This window comes from Hirundo rustica, chromosome 1 (assembly GCF_015227805.2).
Source record: "Hirundo rustica isolate bHirRus1 chromosome 1, bHirRus1.pri.v3, whole genome shotgun sequence".
Classification (NCBI taxonomy): domain Eukaryota; kingdom Metazoa; phylum Chordata; class Aves; order Passeriformes; family Hirundinidae; genus Hirundo; species Hirundo rustica.
In genome coordinates this window covers 45,784,882-45,810,788 of record NC_053450.1, presented here as the reverse complement: position 1 = coordinate 45,810,788, position 25,907 = coordinate 45,784,882, and the positions used below count along the sequence as shown (strand labels likewise).

General features: G+C 41.6%; 2 protein-coding genes across 2 annotated transcripts in view; both read right to left on the bottom strand.

The window, feature by feature from the left end:
• Positions 1–4,212, bottom strand: part of CDH2 (cadherin 2) — a 115,150-nt gene extending 110,938 nt beyond the window's left edge. Inside the window, exon 1 of the mRNA XM_040087533.2 lies at positions 4,094–4,212. Coding sequence (XP_039943467.1) covers positions 4,094–4,168 — 75 coding nt within the window. The 5' untranslated portion in view covers positions 4,169–4,212. The remainder of the gene's footprint in view (positions 1–4,093) is intronic.
• Positions 4,213–4,329: 117 nt separating this feature from the next.
• Positions 4,330–11,363, bottom strand: LOC131378526 (uncharacterized). Its single transcript, XM_058420038.1, has 3 exons — positions 11,258–11,363; positions 4,845–5,278; positions 4,330–4,488 (listed from the first exon to the last, which is right to left on the bottom strand). Exons 1-3 carry the CDS (start codon positions 11,361–11,363, stop codon positions 4,330–4,332), a joined length of 699 nt encoding a protein of 232 aa, XP_058276021.1.
• Between the last annotated feature and the right edge of the window lie 14,544 nt (positions 11,364–25,907).

The window sequence follows — 25,907 nt, the reverse complement described above, 5'->3', positions numbered from 1 at the left end:
TAAATATAAACATGCAATTCTGTCACAACTAAATTGTCTCATGTGTTAGTGCTCAGTTATTAAAAGAAGTAATAAATTACATTATTGACATAAAAGCATCAACAAAACCAAGTAAGATAGAACATGACAGGGCTCTTCCAATGACGCTTCTGGGAGGTCCTCCAACTTCTAGAAACAGAAAGGAAAATAACAGACAGGGAGTTTTTGAATTACGCACTCTTGACTAGCTGTAGTTCAAAAATATGGCAATTTTGGGCAATATTTTAAAAGCTGGTATCATAAAACTATACGTTCATCTTTCCAGCACACTGAGCTGTATGCCTAGGTAGCAGTACTTCTCAAGAAGAGAGAGAGCAGTAAAAGGCTCTCTAGAAAACACACATTTATTAAAAATACATCAATTGACAACATGAGAATATATGCCTCCTGGTACATAAGCAGAATACATATTTCTGAGCTTGCTACAATATCTGCCCAGATAATTTTGCGTATTAAAAAAAATCTGATTATCTCCTGTCAACCAATCACTTAAATTCAAAAAACTCGTTGAATTACACAACCTTATCTGTCCTATAACAGATGTTAAAAGGAGGTGGTTTTTTTAAAGCATTTTAACATATTTAAATAATATATTCAGTTTAATATCCAAAGAAATTTAACTCTGCAATTATCTGAATTTGGAGGATGTGTCAGTGGTGTCACTATCACCTAGACCAGACAGACAAGGACTGGAGAGCTCTTTGCTGCAATACCCTGCCACATTTAACTTTTCCAATGGAGTCTTGGAAGACAAAACAAAACCAGAACACAAAGACGTACATCCAAAAAGGCTGAGGTATACCACATAACTACCCTGGTCAGGGGCTTATGAATGTGCTATAAAATGCATTCAATTCACTATATTCAGTCTACTTTGCAAGGAGTTAACAGTGTTGGAGTCTGTTAATGGAGACATTTATCAGAGACACCATAAAACTCATGCTCATACAGATTTAAAAAAATTAAATTTAAGACACAGGTATACTGAGAGAGCCAGAAGATTCACCCATAACAGGGGATCTTGTTTCTGCACAAAACAGCGTCATCCCAGCCATAGACTACTGTTGCTGGGGGTAATTACTAGAGGGGTAGAACTGGCAAGAAATGCCACTGCTGGATTCTCGGCTGAGGTAGCTTAACAGGAGTGTCATTTAGGGTAGTAGCTTTATCACCTGGATACATTCGCTAAGACCTGGAAGAAGACCAAAATTGCCTGCAGAGGGTAATAACTTACATCTTCTGTCATCGTAATTCGAATTCAAACCAGACACCTAAGCTCAAAAGGCTCCAGAACTGCTTTATTGTTTACTTGCTTTTGATTTAGAAACTGACAACATCCAGGTAGTGATTCAATCAGCTGATAGTAAAAAAAAAAAAAATTCTCTTTTTTAGCACTTTATTTTCATTTGTGTTCCAGTTTATTTCTAATAGTAGTTTCACTCCTGGAAACTCATACTAGCTTTCCAATTCCTTTGCTGAATTGGAATTGTTGTTTTAGCCAGAAAAACAAGACTCACTCCTTCCATCCTCTCTTCTGTCAGGATTTTTTTCATGTATACTCCCAGACTCATACTGATACGCTAACCAGCAAAACAGAGTGCAGTTTTCATTCCCTCCTTTCTTGTGCAGATTACACACTGCCAAAACTCTTAAACTGTATATCCTGAACATAAACAACATTCACAGATCTGCCCTTAAAATCTGGCTCCAGTCACAATCTTTCAAGTAATTCCACAATGACAGCTTTTCTACACCACTAATGAGTAACAAACTGATTATTAACTCTGGAAAATAAATGCAGTTAGATGCTGTGTTGCAGAGGCAAAACTGAGTGAAAGGGTTCAACATTTCAGAAGAACCTGATACAAATAACCTCCTACAAACCACAAGTGGTAGGTATGAGGACAGGGGAAAAAAGTTAGCACTGCACCTAGCTGGTGAAGGTCCTTGCAGTATGCATGATGGAAGGGGGGGGAGGGAAAAAAAGAGCTTTTAAAATAAAAGCGTTGTACAGACACAGGCCTATAAATCTGATTTCATACCCAAGTTCCAATTTTGTTACACACTATTAAAAATCAACCCTAACCTGATTTAATGGATACCGAAACAAGGGGGAAATTGGATTCCCCAACCATAACGTGCCAGTGACACTGAGTGATACATTAAGAGCAACACGGCTAGTTCCCGTCCTTAATTCATAGCCTGTGCTTCAGTCTCAAACCTGCCTTTGGCAGGGGAAAAAAAAAAAACAAAAACACCAAAAAACCCCCAAACAACTAAAAAACCACGAAGGCGGAATAAAAGCTTACTGCCGATTTTGTGCTTTAAAGATTTATTGAGATAGGAAGACTAAACAGAACTGAAAGCACATACAGTAAACAGCACATACAGTAAACAGCACACACAGTAAACAGCACACGAAAAAACAACAACACAACAACAGCCGGTAAGTGGCACACACAAGTTTCTGAACACGGTGTCTGCTATCACATGCAGCCGCTCATGCTCAGCCGGACACTCCCGAGTCACGCCAGCCACCCTGCCTCGCCTCCTCCTAGGACTCAAGGGAAAATCCCCGGCTGCCGCGGAGCAGCGTTTCAGCACCTCTCTCGCCTGGTGCAAGTCATCAGCCTCTAAGAGCGCCTCAGAAACTGCGTGAAGGACTCAACTGCCCAGGGACTCCCGTGCCCGGGAGTGTCAGAGACGGAGAAGCGGACAGGAGACGGGAGGCCGGGCGGTCTCCTCCCGCCCCGGCGCGGCGGAGGCAGCGGGGCCGCACCATGGACAGTGGCTGCGCCCGCCGCCCCCCCTTGCCCTGCGCCAGCCGCTGCGGGCGCGGCGGGAGGGCGCCCTGGCCGCCCCGGCACCCCGGCCCCGCCGCCGGCCTCGCCTCAACCCGCTCCCCCGGCCCGACAGAAATGCCCCAATCGCAAATACCATTAAGAGGCGATGATCTGCGCCATCTGTCCCTCGGACTTACCGCCCTCTCCACCCCCGGCGCCGCGCCGGATACGAGCTCGGCGAGCACAAAGCGAACGGGGAACCCACCGGGTGACCCGGCTCCGCTCCCGCTCGGAGCACCCCTCGCCGCCGGAGGAGAGCCCAACCACCACCCCCCGTGGGCACTGCCCCTGCTGCCCCAACGGGATCCATTTTGTCGTCTCCCCGTCCTCCCCACACCCGCCCGGTCACTCCCATCTCGCCCCAGACCTCCACTTTCTGCGCCCCACGGGGAGCACACCGCCGCTAGCGGTGCCCGGAGCTGCCCCGGGACCCCTCCACTCGCCCTTCCGGAGCGCCCCGGCGAGGCCGCCGGGGAGAGGCAGCAGCAGAACTTCCATAATAATAAATTAAACACTTCGGGGCCCGAGCCTGTCCCAGTGGAAATTCCCGTTAGCGGCAGGGGGTGGGGAAGCCCAGCGCCCAGGCGGAGGCTGATTAAATTCTTCCCGGAGAAGGGATTAGCGGCCGAGGGAGCCGGGGGCAGCAGAGGCGCGGGGGCTGCTCTCTACCCCGCACCTCTCTGGCACCCCAGCCCGCCCTTCATCACGCGGGGCGGAGGGGGGAATGTTCGCTCTGTCCCCCACTCCAGTAGTTTGTCCTCCGCGCCCGCGGCGGGGCCGAGCTCCCGTGCTCCTGCCAGGCACTCGGGTACCGGCCAGCCCCCCCACGTCCCGCGGCACCTGCTCTCCCGGGAAAGAGGGGGGATCGCTGCCCGCACCCCCTCTCGCGTCTCGGGACCACCCTCTCCCTCTCAGCCGGCTCCGGGCAGGAGTTCCCCCCTCTCTCTCTCCCCGCGGCGCGGAGCCCGGTGGCGGAGCTGCCCCGAGCAGGTGGCTCTGCCCGAGCGGCCACGAGCCACCCCAGGGCACCCCCGGCGGCGGGCCCACCTTTCCCTACCCCCTCCCCGAAACCCCCACCACGAAGAGGAGACAGCCTTCCCCCCCCCCCCTTTTTTTTTTTTCCCCCCGGCTCTCCCGCCTTCCCCGGGCATCGCCGCCCGCAGGGGAACAAAGAGCCGCAGCCCGGCCCGCTACCCGCCGGCGGTGCTTACCTGCTGCAGGGCCGCCAGCAGCATCAGCGCCAGCGGCGGCAGGATCCGCGGCGGCGCTCCCGCTACCCGGCACATGGAGGCGAGGAGGGGCGGCGGCAGGGCGGCCCCCAGCAGTTCCGGAGCGCGGCTGGAACCCGCGGAGCGGGGCGAGGGGAGCGGCGGGGAGGGTCGGGCAGCGGCAGCTGCCGGGAGCTGCGGTCGGCGTCTGCCCCCGCCTGCCGGAGCCGGCTGCCGCTCTAGCTCATGGGCAGCGATGCAGCGGAGGGAGAGAGAGCGGGGGGCGGAGGATGGGTGAAACTCAGCTCCGGGTCAGTCTGCTTGTCTCTCTGCCGAGTCCCCTCCGCGGTGCAGAGGGTGGGCAGGGAAGAGGAGGAGGAGGATGGGCGAACAAAAGGCTGGGAGATAAGAAAGAAGTAGTCGCTGCTGCTGCTGCGAGGCCGGTGCGGCGGCGGCTCCCCTCGGCTGGCAGCCTTCCCCACGCCCGGATCGTGCCCGCCTCGCTCCTCCCGCCGGTGCCCCCCAGCGAGCTGGGGCAGGCGGCTCCTCTCAGCGCCTCAGCCCAGGCACGCCAGCACCGCCGCTTCGCCGGCCCCAACCCTGCTGCATGCTCGCCCCGCACTTTCTCCCTCTTTCTTCTCCTCCCTCCACCCCTCCCCCTGCAGGCAAAGCCCTCCGCCGAAGCACAATGATAACAATACCCCAGCAGCCTCTGCCTGCCTTGCGCCTGTCTACGCGCCCGCCCGGTGCCTGCCTGCTTGTCTGCTGCTGGCAGCTCCCTCTCCGCCTCCCGTCGCTCCCTGCCGGCCGCACGGCCAATGGGAACGGCACGGCACAGTGAGCGCCGGGGAAATTCGCCGCTGTGCCTACGAGTAGTGCTGCCCCTCCTCGGTCCCCGGAGAGCGGGCGCTTGGGGGCAGCGGGACGGGCGCCAGCGCCCGTTGACCCTGCAACGCCAACAGCTAAAGAGCGGTGGGAGGAAATAGATTCCAACCCACACGCTTGGTGCTCCGCAATGGTTTGGGGGGCGAGAACTTTCTGGGGAAGGAAGGACCCTTCCCCGCCGTGCTCGGTAGGGGACAGTCGGTGCAGCGAGAAGCTGCGGGGGCGCCGCTGGTGCCCAGCCCGGGGGCCGTGGGACAGCCCTGCCCGCCGCCCAGTGCTGGCGGATCGGCAACCTCCGCTCAGCTGTTACTGCTTAGCTTTCCCCCTCTTTTTTTTCCTTTCTTTTTTTTTTTTTTTTCTTCTTCTTCCCTTTATCCATCTTCCCTCCCCCTCATTCCGTATTTCTTTGTCTAAACTACCTGCTGAATTTTATTAGCAAATGTTTTCAAAAGCTTGGCTAGGTCCGCAGTCCGCGGGTCCGAAAACGTCGGCGTGCGGAAGGGAGCTGGGGAGTGCTGCTGAGCGAACAGTTACAGAAGCAAGTACCAAGTGCTGGGTCATTTGCGGAGCTGGCACGGATTTTCGCTCGCCCACAATCGGCAAAGTTGTTTTATGTCTATGCATCAGGGCTTTTCAGTCTGGGACATAGTGAGGGGAGGATTCGTAGACATTGGCCCCTAGGCAATCTCATGAAGCGTTCCTTCAAAATGGTGCATTATTTATTTTAAAGCATCTTTACACCTGAACTTGCAAGAAAAATACTTCCCCCTCCCGCCCCCCCCCCCCCCTTAAAAAAATAACGCAAACCCTCATGCTCAGTGTTTTGAAAGGAAACTGCGGATTTGCCTTTATATTTTTGTCGGGGAAAGGCGGGGTAAGTACGTGCTTTTACGAGGCTGGTTTCATTAGCCAGGGAATTGAAAATAGCGGTCACTCGCGAGCTGGGATGCAGCTGCGCGCCCGAGGCAGGGGAGAGGGAGAGAAGAGAAGGCCGCGGGGCCGATGCTCGCCCGCCCGTGCCTGCAGCCGCAGCCGCGCCGCCCGCCGCCTCCGCGGGGCAGAGCAGAGCCCGGGCGCCGGGCGAGCCAGACACCACCTGCGAGGCTTGAACACCAAATGAGACTCGGCCGAGCAGAGACGGCCTCAACTAGCAAAAACAGCCCCACCACCACCACCCCCTCCCCTTCCCGCGCCCTCTTTAAAGTTGTAGCCCGTGCAATTGTACCGATCCCAAGAGCTGTGAAGAATAATGAGAGAAAGAAACTACGGCTGGTCATGAGTTTTCTGGATTAAAATTTAGCCAAAGACTGAGGGAAGGTAAGCAAGAAGGGCACAGCTGATGTTTATACCCTGTTACAAGGATGAGTTTCCCGGTTTTGCACCTGACGGATCATGTATTCGGTCTTTTTAGCAATTCTAAAAAGAAAAGCCTGGATTTGCTTATGAAACAGTAACTTTCCCTGAGTAACATATTCCTGTTTGTATTTTCTGATAGGCAGGCAAAATATTAGCATTTGCTAATGGCTGTATTTGAGCATTTATTCACTTTTACAAGTGTTTTACAGAATGCAAAGCTCACATTATAAACTACTCCATAAACCAGCTGTCCGATGAGAATAATTACCTGTCACCTAAATGAGCCTGGCCCCTCACATCCTTCAACCCATCCTTCCCTAAAGGCCTGAAAAACTAAAGGCTCCGCAGCATATCTGGAAAGTTACCAGATCTGGGCTCTGTCTAATGCTTCTTATGGTTCTACTGCTGCCTTTAAGTTCACTTGGCAGGATTAGTAACGCTGGCAGAAAAATTGCTCTCACCAACATCATTTTACTGAATCTTCCAGCCTCGAACAAGTTTGAATCAAGCAGTAGGCTTGCCTCATTTACTTAAAACCAAAAGTTTCCTCTGGCTCATAGTTCCCTACTTCTGGGTATTGTGATAAAGAGATCAGAGGTCCAGGGTGGGTAGTACCTTTTGGGGTATAAATCTCTGCATCACATCTCTTTATGGTGAGAGACATTTCTTTGGGAGAGCAGAGCAGAGGAGAAACTTGTGCATTGCTTCCAAACACAAATTACTCCTCAGAGAATCCTTAATCTGTAGCATAAGCTCAAGAGAACACATTTTTAATTTATTCCCCCATAGAAATAATCTAGCATTAAGTAGGTATAGCTGGAAATACAGTTAGTACTGCTGCTAGGATGAGCTCGTCAACTTTTTTCATTTATATCATGCCAGCAAGCTGGCAATCTCTGGCCAAGATTCAAACAAGTGATTCAGAACTCAAAGGGTTGATCTCCTAATTCAGCCTCAGATTGCATTTATGACTGTGTTTTAACAGGTATGAAAATAGTGGACATAAGTTAATGTTCAAGCTAGGAGATCTCAAGGGCTTCCAGAAAAACCTTGTTAAAATTCCATGATGGAGTTGAAGAGAGGATTAGGGTAATTCCCATGTTAGTCATGGAGTTGAGTCTCTCTTTCAACTAGTCCAAATTAATTTTCATTCCTAAGGTTCATAAAAATTCTGTAAAAAAAAATGAATGCTTTCAATTTGGAACATACTAGATTGCTCATGGCTTCAAATATTTTGGAAAAGGAGATCCTTTCCCTTGTGGGTCTATTCTTACATTTAATCTGCCAGGTACTGCGACTATTACTCCTCTCCTCTATTCAAATTATGCAAATTAAGTACTTTACTGAGAGTTTAAGCTTTTATCTGACATTTATGCATGTGATTTTAGCAAGCTGAGTTACACTTCACACATCCATAACCCTATGTCTAAGTATTTACAAGATGGAAGCGTAGATATGTTGAGCAAAAGTACTAAGGGCATATTAGGTTTTGCCCAGTTTTCTTGTATTCTTGTATTCTATATGAAGAAATACTTTTATTTGTTTAAAAAGAAACCCCAAAACCAAATCACACAATTAATGGGTCTGAGAGCATCTAATGCTTACTAATAAGTTTTATCACAATACTGGAAAAAGCAGTGAATGCTTTTTTTCTATGACGCAAAGGCTGCATGCACCATCAGCTAATCCAGATAAATTCTCCTAACAGAAAAGAAAGAAGGACTAACAAAAACAAAAATCCAGGTTTTTAAAACAGTGTTTTTTTACTTGGATTCTGTTGCTATCCAAAGACTCCAGATTTATTTTGAGTAGTCTGTGACAGGCAATGGGGAAAAAGCATATTTGTATATTCTGTGTAGCAACTTCATGCATGTGAAATTCCTGAGGGGAGGGAGATTTTTCTGAATAGTAAGACTGTTAGTTGTTGGCACCAAGTGAAAATGATTTATTGCTTTAGGAAGTAAATAATCATGTATGGGCAAGAAGAATGCAGTTTTATGTAGATAGCATCAAGTGGGTAAGAAAAACTGAGTGGCACAGATACTAAAACAGCTTAAATATTTTAAAAATTAGAATAATTTAAATGCTATTGTTAGTGCTGCTGTCTTTAACTTCAGTAAAATAAGTATGACACTGAATTATTCGGTCTGAGTGCTCGGTTTTTTAATATGCTTTTTCATGTTGATCATCTGTGTGAACTAAAACCCCAATAAGTTCTAATTGTCATTTTATTTAGGGACATATTCTCAGAAATAGGGGGAAAAAGGTGATCTTAGCAGTAAGTAAGTAATATTTATTAGACTTGTAATCTTGTAATTTCTTACAGAACTTGAACAGATTATCTTAGTGGGCTTTTCTGGCCCTATCATTACTTAAGATGCATAGCTCTACATGTTTTTCCATTTTTTTTCTTACATCAAGGAAATGAAAGACATGGAAAGGTAACTACAGGTGCAGCATTAGTGTGTTGTTATGCTCACATTTGAAAATCAGCTGAGTTAGGATAGAAGAATGTACCATACAGCAGATCTGTTTTTGCTTTTGATAGCCTCGGCAGCATTAATCACTTTTATTGAGATATACATGTGTGTGTGTACACACACACACACACACACACACACACACACACACACATATATATATATGTTTTGTAGAAAAGGATTTTCTTTTCCCTTTTCTGGTAGCTAAATTGTATCTGTCACCATAGTTGTATTTCTGTTAATTGCTAATGAATTTTGTAAAGGATTTCTCTATGGAGAAGTAGCTGAGCATATGTAATCCAGATGTGATACAATATATTTGCATATTGTGTAATTGGCTTCATGTTTACATCCTTAGTGTGAAGATTTGGGATCAACATATTCAAGCTGATTGCTTATGTTTCATTCTACCAGGAATTTCATTCAGCATCACTGCCCATTTCCTTCAAGCTGTTTGGCATGGAGAGTTTTTATTGAAAATCAAGACAGGGACCTTCTGATCAGCATAGCATCTCTATTCAGTGGGATATCTTAAAAAAAATAAAATCTTTTCCAGAGCAAGGCTATAATCATATGATGTGAGAAAGGATGATCGACTTGTGACTGATGATGGACTGAAAGGATGATGACTTCTAACAAGGGTGTATGATGATTTCTAATATCCACAACAGAAAGTTTTACGAGTTTCACAGAGCTGCTTGATACTGATTAGGCCAGTAGGAAGAGGTGGACTTGCTTCTTAAAAAGTTAGCTTCAGTGAATACCTTTTTTTATTATTATTATTTATGATTTGAAGTATTTCCTTTTTCTTGATTGTCTTTCCACTGATATAAAGTAATAATTTTATTGTCTTGGGATCAGAAGTCTTGACTTTTTTCTGATTTATGCAGTCTGCAGAGTCCCAGACTCCCTCTCAAGCCATAACGAGAATTCACTAGTGTGAATGAAGCCGTTAACTTCTCTGAAGAGGTATGTATGTAACACCTACAAAAAAGAAACGAAGAAATTTCCAAAAGATAAATCTTACTGTTCCTGACTTCTCGCTAATAAAACTAAGAAACTGTAACACTAGTTGTTTGTAGAAAATCAGCACAGACAAATAATAATTTAATTTAATGACATTTTAATAATTTAATAAAATTATAAGAGCTGTCATGTGGATTGTCACTTTCATTATTAAATAGAATTTTTAACACCTATATTTAGGTATGCCTACTATTTTCTGTCACCAAATCTTATTTCCATTTAGTGTAGTATTTCCTTTATTTTAGTTGACGAGTTTTAATTCTCTGTTTCAAGCCAAGTGCTTTTTGAAAACTTCAGAAAAATTCTTTTTCTTCTAAGAAGAATGAGATCAGGGAAAATATGTAATTTTATTTTTGTTGAAAAGTTCTTGTTGCCATCTCAGGTATTTTATTCCAGGCTTTGAAGCAGAGAGCTTAACTTTGGGAGGAGCATGAGCCTTTTTCAATTGCTGTTAAAGCTGGCCAAAATCTGGCATTTTTACAGATCTGAAAATATTGTTGTTATAGTTCAGAAGAGTTTCACAGCCATATCCCCTGACGGATCCATCTGCATCCAATATACCTCCTATTCCTCCAACAAATGCTGCTTTGCAAAAATTCTTCAAACAGGCCATCTTCATTGAATAAGTCAGTGTCCCTTATTTTGAGAATGGAGGAGATGCTCTGTAATTTTCAATACTTCTCTGTTGTATTAAACATGGGAGAGATGGTAGAGACTGTCTATATTCATGAGTTTGTTGCTCCCCTTTCAGACAATGTTCTCAAAAATTGCAGAAGGATTCAGGAAGTTTAGAACAGTTAGTTAGGGAATTGTGGATTCAAGAATCTGAAAAATTGTTTTTATCAACAAGTATATTAATAATAGTAGGTCTCTTATTAAAAGCATTTACGATTTGCCTGCAAAAATTCAGTCCAAGTTAAAATTAGACATGCAGTGAAGTAGCCATGGAGAAACATTTTACATACTTGGAGAGAAATCTGATGATTTTAAAAAAATCCTCCTACTTTTTGAATCATTTTTACATTAGTAGGACTCAAAAAAGGCTTTAATCTTTAAAATGAAATTTTGCAGATCTTCCATGTATTTTGCAGCAATGGAAGCCTAAATCGTCCCCAAATGCTATCTGAATTTTCATGACAGGATCGTTAACCTGAACTTTAGGAAGTCTCTACAGATTAATTCACAGGGGAAGAGTATTCTCCCTTGGTTACATTAGACCCCTGGCATCTGGAGACTTGGGGTTTTGTCCTCACAGTGCCAAGTATGTCCTGTGAGAAGTCTCATCTCTGCAGGCACAGCTGTGTCTGCAACTTCAAACAAAACCAAACAAAAAGAAGAAGAAGAAGAAAAAAAAAAAAAAAAAAAAAAAAGGGGCTTTTTCCTGTGGCATGGTGGTTTGCTATTGTTAACAGCTGCTCACCTTGTCTCTTCCCAAGAGAAGAGGTCTCCATCCCCAGAGCTGAGGGGAACATGTGCTTGTACCCCTCTCCACTGGTTTGTTGGTTCAAACACTTCAGCAGCGCCATGTGCTGAACAGCTGAGCAGTGCCCCCAGGTAGCTGCCAGGCAGTGATTAGAAAATGGTGACTCTGAGACCACAGAGCAGGAGGGTTGTTTGGATTAAGGTGTTAACAACTGTCATGACAAGATGAGACAAGGGCTCCTTTGTCAATGCCCTAAATCTGCGTTCTTCCCGCTTATAAACACCCCTCTGCTGCTTCTCACATCAGGATCAGTGTGAGTTCCTGAGGGCTTCTCATATTTGAAAGATGGTCCATTTTTTTTTTTCCCAGAGTCTAATAGAAGTATTTAGGAGTTGAAATTAAGAATTTTTTTTTTTTTTTTAAGCTGTAGCCCTAATTTATTTTCTGTGTTAAATATCACAATTCAGTACATGTGCAGATTCTGAAAACAACTAACTAGATATAAAAAAAAATCTATTACTTTAGTTCTTTGGCTTTAAAATAAAATCTCTTTTCCTCCACTGCTAATTGATCACATTCACTGGGGTTTTTTTCTATTTTCTGAATTCAGAAGGGGCCATTTTAATAATTTATTTTGACTTCATCAAAGCACAGGCTTAAAAATATTACCAAGTAGTTTTCCTACAAAGGCCAAAAACTTGTGCAGAGCAAAGGGATGTTTTTGAGGCAGGCGTAGCAGCTTGAGTTAGAGTGTCAGAGTCCAGCACAAGTTTGCTAGTTATATTTCCCTAGTGAAATGCGCTTCTTCTGTGAGAAGTCTTACTTCACAAGTCAGGGACAGACACTTTTTCCACCTAGGCCTTTCTTTGAACCACTGTGGAGAGGGTGCAGTGTGAGCTGCTGCTACAACCTCGTCTGTTCACAGTTCCTGAGCTGCAGGCAGCAGCAGGGAGCTCAGCACGGACTAAACACCCAAGTGTTCACTTTGATTTGCAGGAGGATTTTGCATCCAGCGCTGAGTTTTCTGCTACTGTGGTGGTACCTACGTTGCACCACGGCTATTGCACAGCCAAGGAGTTTTTGGAGAAAAACAAATAAATGCTGAAAATGTCTCACAGGGTTTGTAGTCAGGCATTCTTTATGTATGCTTGTGATTTGCCTTAAAATTGTTACTTTGGAGATGTTATGTATCCTAGATTAAATGAAGAAAAGTATAGGCTGTCTTTTGACATAATAGTACATAAAACATTACTAAAGAAGTTGCTGTCTAAACTAGACATTTATTATTTTCTACAAAAAAATCTGATTTTCATTTAAAAATTGCTGGTGTTGGAAAGTCTAATGTTACCTGTACTAAATTCTTCCAATGGTTGTCCTTCTCTTTAAAAATGCCACAGATTAATGTCATAGAATCATGGTTTAAGTTGGGAGGGACTATAAATGTCATCTAGTTTCAACATCCTTGCTGCGGTTAGGGACACCTTTCAGTAGACCAGATTGCTCAGTGCTCCATCAACCTGGCTTTAAACCCTTCCAGGGAAGTAATGACTGAGCTACATTTGTCTAACTTGTGTAATTGCAAGGCATTCCCTCTTGTTACTTTTTTCAGCACTGAAAGAGTTAACTTTTTCATGTGTCTTTTCACTGTATTGGAACAGACCAGTTACTTTTGATAAGACGAAGCCTTTCCTCATTAAGCTAACTACAAGTCTTTGAGTATTTCATTAAATACATAGCTCCCAATAGTTTTCCAGTTCTTCCCTGACCCTCTGATTTTTAACATGCTGCTTGAAATACTGGTACTAGAACTGCATGCTGTATTTTATCACCAGCTGTAGTAATTTGAAAGACACAAGTAATACATGTACCAGACTCCTACTCAGTGCTCCCATGTTAGCAGATATAGTGAACATATTAACCTTTGCTTCACACCCTTGCTTTGGTTACTGGATGACCCCCATCAGAACCAGCTTCCCAGAATAATATCCTTTGCTCAGAAACACACCCTTCAGTATTTGCTCTCGGGCCAGGAAGAACCCTCATTTTCCTTTGCACTGAAGCTTTTGTAAATACATTCTTTGCAGTTCCACTCCTGGCAGTCTTCCACTTCCATCCCACGCTCATCACTTTATATCTCTCTGTATTCTCTCCTGACACTGATTTGGAGTCATCATGACCAGATTGCCTTTGCAAATAAATATCCTTGGGAAGCCAGGAGTGCTGATAAATAATGTTGAGTTTCCATATCCATTAAAGCAACCATGTCCCCTTTGATTCTGCTTGAACATATCTTAAGGTTCTGAAAGGAGAATGTGTAATCCCACCTAGAGATGAGTCAGTAAATTGGAGACACATACAAGGCATTCAGAACAAAACCCCTCCATATATGGGTCCTTGTGTCAATGGCTCAGAAATGACAACAAAAGAACTGAAGGATGAGGAGAACAGAAGAGGACTGATGATGATAAATGTACCACAGTTGTGAGGAGTCTGGATCTTGGTTGTGTCAAACAAGTATTTATGTAGTGTTTAGTTATCCATCAAAACCACAATTGATATGATCCTTGGCTGTAACTTTGCATTGTATGCACTAAATTACAGGCCTTGGCTGGCCTTCCCAGTACTGTTACTTCCCTAGAGTCAGGGAACTGCGTAAACACCATAAACTTCAGCCTAAACTAGAGCAACATATAACTTTTGGAAATGGTTAATTCCTCCAGTGGCTTTTTCACACTTTGCATGCACATCCATATCATGATTCAGCACCTCTACTCACTGTACTGGCTCATCTCGAGCAGTGCTAGGGAAACAAAAGTCTGGCAATACTGAGACGGTATTTTAATAGAATTGTTTAAGTCTGACTGAGGATCCACTCGGTCCTGATAAGGATATTAAACATGACTGGCCCCAGCTCTGAGTCCAGCTGCCTGCTGGGTGTAACTCCATTCACCAGGCCCTTTTTGGGTTTTTACTGGGTTTTTGCCCAGTGAGTGCTGCACCCATCCAAACCACAAGCAGCCAGTTCCTCTGGGAGAATGCTGTGGTAGTCAGTGTCAGAGACTTTTCTAAAGTCAAGGTAGACAACATCTAGAGCCTTCCACTCATCCGCTAAGTGGGTCACACTGTGATAACAGGAGATCAGGTCAATCAAGCAGCAGCTGCCGTTCATGAACTCAGGCTGGCTGCGCCTGATCCCCTGTTTGTCCTGTGTGTGCTGATGGTGGCACTCAGGGTGATCTGCTCCACAACATAAACAGCCAAAATCACATTACAGAGAAAATTGAGACACACTGTAGGACATTGAAAACTGCTTGGCCTTAAACAGCTATTGCAAAATGCTATTAATTTTACAGTGTATTTGATAATTATTTGTAGGTATAATAAAAAAAGAACTGAAAACTAAGGTCACAGACTCCAAGGAAGAAAAACTCTCCTGTGCTTGTTCAGATATTTGGTATTTCCCTTTACTCTTCCAGCAGCTGGAATACATCTATGGCTGAGAGTAAGACGAGGAAAAGATCATGCTCAAGAGTACCCTTGTTCATCTTTCCAGTTTATCCATTTTCTGTTTTGAGTAAGATCCTTCTCTATCTAAGGGAAGTCTTGTCTCTGGGTAACATCCTCAAAAGTAAAAACAGATTTAAGGGCAGTAGCAACCCTCAAACTGGGGTTGCTAGGTTGCTGGTTTTTAGTGTTTTTTGTTTGTTTGTTTGTTTGTTTTTGCCAAGCCCCCAGTCTAACACATTCCTGGCTGAAGGACCAGCTGCTGTCACAGTATCTTTAGGAAGAAGGAAATAATTCCAAACATAGCTCAGCCTCTCAAGGGATGTCAAACAAAAGGTTAAGGTAGAAGAGTAGCTGGGAATGGCTCCCCAAAATCTGTGGGGGAGGTGGGAAAGGGAAAAAGGATTGTTTATGTTGTTGGCACTGATATTATGGAGAGGGGTCTCCCAAGTTCCTGGGATGTTTTTGTCATGCTGCTGCTTGCATAAAGGGAGTACCTTTTCTCCATTGAGAAGCAGACATCTCTACAGGGAAAGGAAGAAGAAAAGATCTTTTTAGGGGATTAATATATTTGCTCTAAGAGAGCCGTAAAGAGACAACTGAGAAGCAAGTAGCTTCTTATGCTAGGACCAAGGGATCAAACTGGATAAAAATAGTCAGGAAGGGGTCAAAATAAAGAAAATTAGTGGAAAAATGACACCAACTGAACTCTTCAGCAAAAGGCTGGGCAGCATGGCCTCGGGCTTTGCTGCTGTCACTGTGAGGAGTCCTTTTCAAGCATTGGCCATAGGACCTTCCCACAGCAATCACTTAATCCTTCTTTCCTTCCTTCTGAATAAAACGGTCCTTTCCACACATCCATCCTTGGGAAAAATTCAGCATTTAACCATAAGTGGGCCAAAAGCATTTTCCAATTTTGAACTAAGCAAAATTAAGCCAAACTCTTATCTTTTGCTATCTGTGGAACAGAGAGAAAGCCCCATATGCTGGGGAACTGAAAATAAATCAGATATTCCCTAGTGAGGGGTGAATTATCAGTAACATTAATATCTAGATTATCCAGAGAATAGATTTTTCTTTGGACACTGTTGAAGATGAATCCCAGTTCCTGGCAATGTTGATGTTTCCCCATTAATATTAGGGGACCTTCCTTAATAACTGATGAGGCCCTGTGACAACATGAAAAAATATTTTGCCCTGTAGGTGAAGATTTTGAAAGATGAAGGCTTGAAACCTTGTAAAGGTTATCCATATACATCCCTCTACGAGTCCTGATGGAATCAGGAATGCAACTATACAGTGCAATTCATAGGGAGCCTGTTGCTCCTCTTCCATGAGCCAGATGACTATGACATCTGAAGGTACACAATACTGCACAGTGGTATCCATCTGCTGTAAAATTCCTGTTGCAAAGGCGCAGCCTGTTTGTGTAAATAGGACTTACATTCACAGCATTATTCACGATTCCGTCAAGTGTCCTGAAAGCAATTCAAGAGCAGAAATGGCGAAAGTAATGGATATCAAAAAATCAAGAAGAGTGTAAGTCTGAGTCAAAGTTTGAAATTCTTTCCTTCAGGGATTATCCTGAGCTGAGGAAAAAAAAAAAAAAAACCAACAAAAAAAAGAAAAAACACAACAACCCAAACATGCAGGATAGAGATGTGTGGTGGAACATCATGCCACTGTGCATTTTGGCAGAGTGGCACATTTGAAAAAATAGTTAACATTAAAATAGTCTCATTACAGTGAGACTACTCTAAACTGGTGCCTAAAGTGACAGAGACCCAGTTGGGTTTGATTTTGCTAAATTGCTGTGCTGAAACAGATTTATGGTTTTTGATTGACCATCTTGTGTATGGTCAATTACAGGTGTGGCCTCAGAAAAGTGTATGTGGAGCATTTCTTCAGATGATTTTTACTCACTGTAGTTTGCTAAAACCTGTACCAGGAAGTATTACTATAGTACTAAGAAAGTTTATTTTATTGACTGCTGTTGCTCTCCCCTAGCTCATTCTTTTCTAAAAACTGGGCAAAGCCCCATAAACCACAAAAGTACAGAATCAAGATTAAAATTAACCTCAATGCCACTTAGTGAGATCATTTAAGCAGTTGGAGTCAGTGTAGTTTTACACCAATTAAGTACTGTTACAAGGCAAAATCCCATTGACTAGAATTATGTCAGTGTTTAGTGCAAAATAACGTACATTATCCTAGCTATATGAAGTCATGATGGAGTATGGTGCCAATACATTTTAAGAACACTTTGCACAGTCCTAGCAAAAAATTTAAATATTGCCAGTGTCAACTGAAGGACAGCATTCATTTTCTTGATGTCATGCTGGGTATGAAGAAAACACCTAATGCAAAATATTGAATATGATATCAATGAAGAATTTTGTTTGCTTCAAACCAAAAGGAAATGAAATAATAATACTGTTACCATGAGGCACTCCACCCAGGTAATGATTCATCTAAATCCAAAATTAAACAAAAAAAGACCAAAACCAAACACTTTCCTCTTCCCCCCTGCCACCACTCACAAAAAACCCCCAAAAACCAAGAAACCAAAACACACCAAAAAACACCAAACCCCAAGAAACCAAAAACAAACAAACAAACAAACCAACCACACACACACACACACACACACACACACACACACACACACACAAAAAAAAAAAAAAAAAAAAACCCACGGAAAAAAACCAACAAAAAAACCACCACCACCACCAACATAAAACCCCACAGCAGAAACCAAACGCGTTTATTCTCTGTTTGTGTTGGATGGAAGAATCAGAACTAGAACTCTGGCCAGCCAATACAGTCATCAATCTACACAGTCATAATAGTTTTATAGCTCTCTAACCATGTAACAATCAGTTCTGTTACTCTTTATTGGTGGAGAAGTGCATGGAAAAGAGATGAAGGTACCTCCTTAGTCCTTACAGAGCAAATAAATCTTAAAATAAATTCCCGAAAAGCAAAAAAAACCCCAAAACTATTTTTGTTATACTAAAGGCATTAAGCAATATCTTTTTAAGTGTCTTGCCAACAGTTCAAACATGGAACTAAAAAACTACTCCTGTAATCACCATAAAAATTAATAACCTTGAAGCTGGGAAGGTCTCAGAGGCTTGGATAATGGAATCTGCACCTCCGTTACCTTGTTAGATTTGTGACCAATTTTTTTCAATTGGAAATACTCTATTGTAAAATCTTCCTAAACTTTCCTTATGTGTTAAATCAGGTACTGTATGGAGGGAAAAAATCAGAAATTCTAAATCCCCTGGAAATTAGACACTGAGATAGCAGTTTCTTTGACTCACAGAAGAAGCCTACTGTTAGGATGAACTGGCTAATAAAATCCACAAGTCACCAGAAAAAAAGGAGCGGTGAGCATTTTGAGCATATACTAAATGGCCACATTTGAACCCTGCTTCTCCTTGGTGAAGCTCGAGTAACATTTATTGCTAGGAGTGGGTCTATGGACTTCTATTAAATTTCTTCCTTAAATTTGTCACAGCCTGAGGATCTGCCATTTCTCTGGCCCCAACTGCGGGGAATGAACAGCGTGCCCTCTACTGTACTGCACTTTAGTTACCCTTTAGATGCTCCTTCACTTGCCTTAATCCTCTCTGCCCAGGATTTATCCTAATTCCTTGAATTCAGCCTAATTTTCACTCAACTCTGTTGAAGGTATTTCTTACATTCTGAGAGAATGTTGTGTGAGGAACTCTCTACTGCATTATTAAACAAATGCAGCCAAGGTGATTAAACTTGGACAGCTGGCTGGTGTTAAAGTTCTTGTGTTAAAGATTCCTGTAGTTATTTTTTTCTTAATCAGTCTAGAAGCGACATGTTGCTATAGACAATCAATTTGTTTACAGCAGAAGATAAAGTCTAATATTTATTATTCAGTGATCCAGACACTCACATGTATGTGTATGGATTACGTACTGTATTCACAAAGAAAAAAACAAAAAGAAAAAAAAAAAAAATTGAAAGGTCATAACATGAGGCAATTTTCATAAGACTAACAATGCTGACAGTAGGTGTCCTTTTAACTGAAGAATTTTTTTCTTCAGGTCTGTTCAGTAAGAGAGTAAGATCTTTAAAATAACAAAGTTAATTGTAGCTAGCACTGAAATGATAAATAAAAGATTTGACTCTCTACGGGAGGCTATTTTTTCAACTGATGAAAGGAGAGAGATGTCTGACAGAATAATAGGATTAATTTTAAAAACATGCTCAGCTTTGGACATTATGTCCAAAAGCAATGACATGATTACTGTTGTCTTTAAACAACGTACAAAAGTTTAATTTTAGGGAAAACACTGGAAGTGCTAAGACAGTAGGCATTTGATTTGCTTTGATGACTTAATAGACAGTTTAGCTACCTTTCAAATTGATGGCTGACAATTGAAAAGGGTGCATTTTAAATAAGTTGTCTGGATTTCATGTTGTTGGCTGCTACGGGCTTTGCTGGAAATTGTACTGTTAATATCTTTAGTAACAAATCTGTTTTCTGGAGTCAGTTATTTTGGGCACCACCAACTTCCCCTGTCAAGCAACATGAACACACAGCTTTACCATACTGGTCTATAAGGAAAAGTCAATCACATTTTACACTTTTTTTTTTTTTTTTTTTTTAAGTGATATCCTGGTCACCTGGAAATTAGTTTATTTTCAAACTATTTAAAATGGTATTTTGTCCCATGAACACACAGCTGTCTGAAAAGAAAGTTTTACATGTTCACACAGTGAAGCTGGATAAAGATAATATAAGAAGCTATTTTGAATTCCCTGACCTTCACAGATTGAAGTTTCAACTTCAATCAGTGCTAACACAGTTTCTCTTCTTCCCTCCCCTTTTCACAATACAATAAAATTTTATTTGAATATTGTAGTGTGGGTTATAAAATCTCAGAGAATTGAAGTGGCAAGTCTCCAGGATCTGACTGTGCTGAGGCAAGAGATAAATTACCTTTCTTGAAGAAGAGAGTGATTGCTTCATGTTTAAAATCTTTCTGCTATTAGGAATGAAAAACAAACACTTGGATTTTGGTCTGTGACCTCTCTACAATGTCCATGAAGGAAATCACATAAATGTCAGCTAAAGTAGGCCTTCACATAGGATGGGGTTTGAAACAATTTCCAGAGAGAGTGGGGGCTTTGCCAGCTCAAAGAATAACATTTTTGAAAGACGTTTTGGGGACAGGTGTATTATTATGCATTACAGTAACTGAACTCTTCCAACTTTTGTTGTTTTAAGCAAAAGAAATATTAGGAAGATTTTTGATTAATATTAATATAACTTCTACCTCTGAAACAGAGAACATTTTAAACATTTTAAAAGTCAAAAGGTACACTTAGAGGAGCATTCTTGTTATACCAGAAATACACTTTTCAAGCAAACATATTGTTATTCTACAGGATTTGTCTGTCTCTTTCTATGTAATAACAGAGTTCTAACATTAATAAGAAGAAACCTAAGTAATATAAGTAACTCTGCTTAGCACATTAGCTGCAATACTAACAGTCCTTGCCATTGTTAAATTTTAAATCTTCATTACCAAATACATATGAGACAAAATAAATAATTTTGTATAACTGCAGAAACCTTTCTCCCCCAGATTCCTTTCTTTTTTCCCCCTCTAAGATGTTTTCATGCTATTTTATGGTAGCAGAACACATTGACGTCTTTATGCTGCAATTTGCTGATATGAAGTTTCATTGTACATGTTAATATAGGAATGCTACAAGAAAGTTGCTTGATCTTCTTCCAAGTTTTAAATACCAATTTTAAGCAGCAATCGTCTCATTCACTAATTGCTGTTTATTTCTTACATGCCGCTGTATTTTTCCTTTTCTTATTTTCTCCCTCTACCACAGCAGAGTCTTTTTAATTGCAGCACAATTTTTCATTCTGCTCAGGTCAGTTTTATTTCCCTTCTTCCCCCAGCTTTAACAATATTTGCACAGAAAAATAGAGAGTGCCATGTTATTTTTGGCTTTTCATAAAAGTAGGCAATATATTCTAGCTTTGCATTAAAACCAAGGTTAAGTCGTGTTATAAGTAAGGTGTGGATGGACCAAAACTGAAAAAGCTGCTTAGCTTTTGTGAATAAGAGAGGTCTTATTCACAATCTAACAATAATTCTCTGTGGTGCAAATCTGTGATCTCATTCTGAGAGAAAAATCAGTTTCCTCCAAAATTTGTCTCAAACTGGGGCACCTTTTCATTAACAAGTTAAAAAAAGAAACACAGGGAAAACCTATCATTTTTTCTGCACTTCCAAAGATGGTATATTCTTGTTTTAGATGCTTTAAACCTGAAAGAGCTGTAATGTTCTAGCCTCCAGCCTTTCCTCCAACTTTTCCTCTTAGGTCAAGAAGTAGAAATGAAAACATTAATGGAGGTTTTGCTTTTAGTTAGTAGACTTGGGGTGTCTTCAGGCATCCTGGGGGCTTTTTTTTTTATCTGTTTAATTCTCCAAGGGAAAGTATAATCTTCCTTGTACTGTTCTAATGTTACCAAGCTCAACTTTATTTAGTCTGAGTGTACTTCAAGGAAAGAAGCTATCATCTCACTGTATGCTGTCTGTGTATCTATGTGTTCATAGCAAAATTAGTTCTTCAATCTGATCCAAGTCTAAAAATTGGTCTCAGATTAATAGAAAAAAACCCCTCATATTCATTAATTGTTTTGTGTTCACCCTCTCTCATCAATTGTTTTCTTCTCTGCACAGTTTTTCTCCATCTTTCCCTGTTTCCTACACTGTAGGCATAATTCAGTGAAATGTCAAGGTACTTAAACGAAAATAACTCAGCATTAGATAAAACAATGAACAAAAATATGGGCTGATTTCCCCTCCTCCCGCTCTTCTTTATATCCAAAAGACTATACAAAATTTCCATGGAAGGTGGAACACAAGTGCAGCTTAATAATGGACTTTGCAAAAAGCCTTTTGACATGCCTTTATTGCTGACGCTGCTTACCAGGCTCCTGCTGAGTTTAGGGCATTAAGTTCTGAGCACTGTGTAAACAAAGAAGAAGTGTTATATTGCACAGGGGGAGTGAAAGTAGGAAGTTATTCCTCATCCTCAAGAAGGATGGTGAACTGGGACTGTGTTGATTATATTTTCGAGAGTATCTCTGGCCTGATAAGATCTGACCTGTTAAGACTGATACTACAGGAGATGTTATAGTTGAATGAACCTGTTAAGAAAACCAAGAAAAGGAGGCTCTCTAAATTGAGTAGATGCTGGCCTGTGTATTCTCAAATTTCATAAATCAAAAATTTTAGAAAAGTTAGAGCAATAATAAGACTAAATACAGGACTTTCCAGCTGTCCACTATTACGTAGTACTTGAAATAGATGTTGACTTATGTTGGAGTTCTGATAAGTACTTACATTACAGTTATTTTTGGAACACTCTGATGAGGTTTAAATAAAAACAGACAACTTGGATCTGCCATAGAAACTTTTATTTAAAAAATAACTTACATATAAATCCATATAAAAAGCTTTTAGTGGCTAAGTGAATAAATACAGAAGAATGCTCATAAAGAATCTTGAAAACTTCTGCTACAATTTTGTATTACTTTGTTGTAAAATTTATGTTAAATAGGCCTCTTTAATTTTAGCTCTTTAAGTTACATGTGAGCCTGTTAGATCTTGAGTTCCTCTTCCATCTTCACTCCACATATCTGCTATTTAGTGCAAGTATAAAAGATTTTAAAATTCCCATTTCCCTTTGTTCACAAGGCTGGAATAGAGGACAGGTTTACATCATAGAGGAGAAAGAACTTTTATAATGAGAAAGCAAGTAAGTTAATTTTCACAATTTGACTGAAATACGCCTTTTTCTAATCGAGAAGCTAACAGTAAATATACTAGCACCTTCAAAACACTGAAGTCTCCCTTTGAATTATTCTTCCCATCTCATCACGAGTCTTGTCAGGACTTTTGTTGGCAGGTATGCAGCAAATGTAAGTGTTTACACTGGAGCTGTGGCATGGAAAGCATGGTCTGAAGGAGAGAGATGTCGAGTCTAGTCTAGAAGCTTCTGTCAATTTGTGTTAGTTTGTAAAGTTGTAAAGTTAGTTAAGTCACAGGATTTGTCTTAAAAAATAAGCCAGTATTGCCTCTGTACAAGCACACATTCTCACATCTCTTCTAGTTTTGTTACGCAGTACAACTTTACAAAAACTTACCAGTTGTAAACAGAAAACAACAGGATCAAAAATAGACACTCTTTCCTTCTAAACTCGAGACAGATGAACAGAAAATTATTCTCCTTTCTACTTCCAATATACTCTGGCATGGTCCATAATGTGATCAAAATATGTCCTCTCTCTTCAGGTTTCAAAAGTCATGTTTTTCAATACAGAATTAATTTCTAAACAGGGCAGCAATAAGACTTCCTTTAAAAAAATATCAAATCCAGACATTTTTCTTGAATTGTTGATTTTTTAAATGTCTGAACTTAATGATAATTGATTCCTGGAAGATTTATTTGCTTAGAGAGTTTTTATCATTGATGCTTCTGTGGCCATTTTGCTGTTTTAGCTGCTGCCCATGTATCATAGACTTCACTGTACTGGCTGTCCAGTCACACGCTGTTCAACCATTGCCAAAACTATCTTCACATTTTCCACTAATAAAACTGCAGTACAGAGAAATTGTCATGTTTATAGTGTCACTAGAAATAATAACCCTTTAAGATTTAATATATTAAAAAGGCAAATAAAACAGCATCCCTCAAGATGGCTGAGGTTGTGCAACAGCTCTAAAGACTATTTTTTCTGTACATTGCTTTTGCTTTTAGATTTTATCATCACTTCATCTTGTACTGAAGAAAGCACAAATTGCTCAACAACAAAGTAAAATTTAGGAGAATTTTTAACTCCTAAAAGAGGTTAAAGTACACTCAATCTCAAGAACATTTGTTAGAAAGCCAGCTTTACTCATGTTTTTGCATCCTTCCACCCACAGAACCGACTGTAAAAACTGAATTTTGTATTTGTCACCCACAGAAGCAACTGTAAAAACTGAATTTTTATTTGTCTGGGAAAAGAAAACTGCAAAACCAAAACTGTTAGTGTTTGAAGATCGGGTAGGTGTGCATAATAACTTTTTCTATCTCTCTTCTTTTTCTTCCTAAAGATGCATTTGTATGTTGACATGCCCTGAAAAGTTCTACTACTACATGAAGCAAGGGGACTTGAGGAGGTAATCTGTTCTCAGTGGGAAACATAAGGTGTACAATCTCTAGGGAAGATTGCTGAGGGGATGGAAGGGCTCAGTTTCTAGCATTAGACAGTCCCAGTTGTATGTGCCATCCAAAGAGGAGAGCATGCTGCCTCTACCAGCTAATCTGCTTCTGTGGACTACCCAGTGATGCTGCTCACTGCATATGGCCCTGGATCAGCACTGAGTCTGCTCTCATATCACACCATTATCTCCCTACCATGAAGGTCTTTGCATCTGAGGTGCTTAACCTGTGTTATTTGTATTATTCAAAACCACACTGGCAAGTAGATCTCCGAAAGATGTTTATGCATTTCCTGCAGAATCTGATATTTATGGACTACATACAAACTAGCCCAGGTTTCTTTTAAGTGTCTGGCACAGAAAATCCAAACATGTTGGTGTGGTTGCATGACAAACTGTGCTTAAGATCCTGTTAGGATATCCATTAAGTGACAGGCTTGTTTTCCCTCACCCATCAGAAAAGATGAAACCTTGGAGTCCCATAGCTCTGTATTCTCAGCTGTGTTGGCATTATGGACCCAGTCATATCCAGCAAAAGCAAAATCTTCCCTGTTAAAGAGCCCATGATTAGCACACCCGGTAAAAATTATTATTTTTTAAATTAAATTTTAGGCATTCGTTCATTCATTCGTTCATTCATTCATTCATTCATTCATTCACAAAACACAGAAAATCAGGGAAAAAAAAAAAAAAAAAAGGTTAGGCATATACCCACATTTCCCTTAACTACCTGTTAGTCTTTACTTTCTATGCTTTGTAAACCTACTTGAACCCAGTTCTGGTCTGGGAAAAACAAACTATGCTTCTGCAGGGTGCTTTATTTAGCTAGGTGTAACTGCAGTGATATATTGACAGCCTCAGGTCGGGAGGATTAAATGGAGCAATGCTCACAGCTGCTCATCCTACAGTTTCATCCAGGTAGTGGATGTACCTTTGGCTGCCTCTTAAGCTTAGAAGTATGAAATAGGTTAAGCATCCCAACTAGCAACAACACAGGAAGACGTCACTCCTAGAGTGCCCAAGCCTGACTTTTAAATCAGAGGAAGTTGTATTTGGAGTTCTACTGCACAGAATTTCTCCTTTTTCTTTTAAACACCATGAAATCTAAACGTATTATGCAAAGGAAGGAAAAAAAAAAGGGGGGGGGGGGGGGGGGGAGGGATTGAATTCTTGCTGTACATATTTGGTATGCAGGAAAGCTGCAGTATTTTTAATTAAATTGGGGTATTAGAGGTGGACTGAGTTCAGTTCTAGATGTAAAAGCAGAAGAATGAATGTAATCCAGAATTTGAAAAAATCTCGTTACAGGCAAGACTGTATCATTAGATATTTTCCATAAGGAAAAGAGACAGGGGAAGGACATGAACTTCAAATATGTAGAGAGTTGCTTGTTATTCTCTATGCCCATGGAAACTAATGTAGTGGAGGAAAAGAGAATGTGCAAGTAATAGGTGAGGAATAGTGATCTAAGGGCTCCCGGATCTCCATGCCTCATAGTAAGGACTGGAAGAGGAGAGGATGATCCAGCTAAGGACCACCCAGGTGAGTCAGATGTATGGGTCTGTGTGGGTACCTTGGAGGTTGTTGGGAGGTCACTCTGAGGCTGCTGTTTGTCATCTCTGAAGTCCCGTCCTACCAATGTTCCCACCTGCACGTGCAGAGAGATCTTCACTATCTCACAACTTGACAATCAAAGCTGGGCCACAATCCTTGCTATCATTAAGTTGTCTAACAGCTAACATGTTAAAACTCTAAGAATTTCACCACTTTAATTCCTTTAATTGCTTTAAGAAGACATGATGCTATTTACGAATATTAACGTGATACTACTCATGAATGTTGACATGTTGCTGCTTATGAATAAG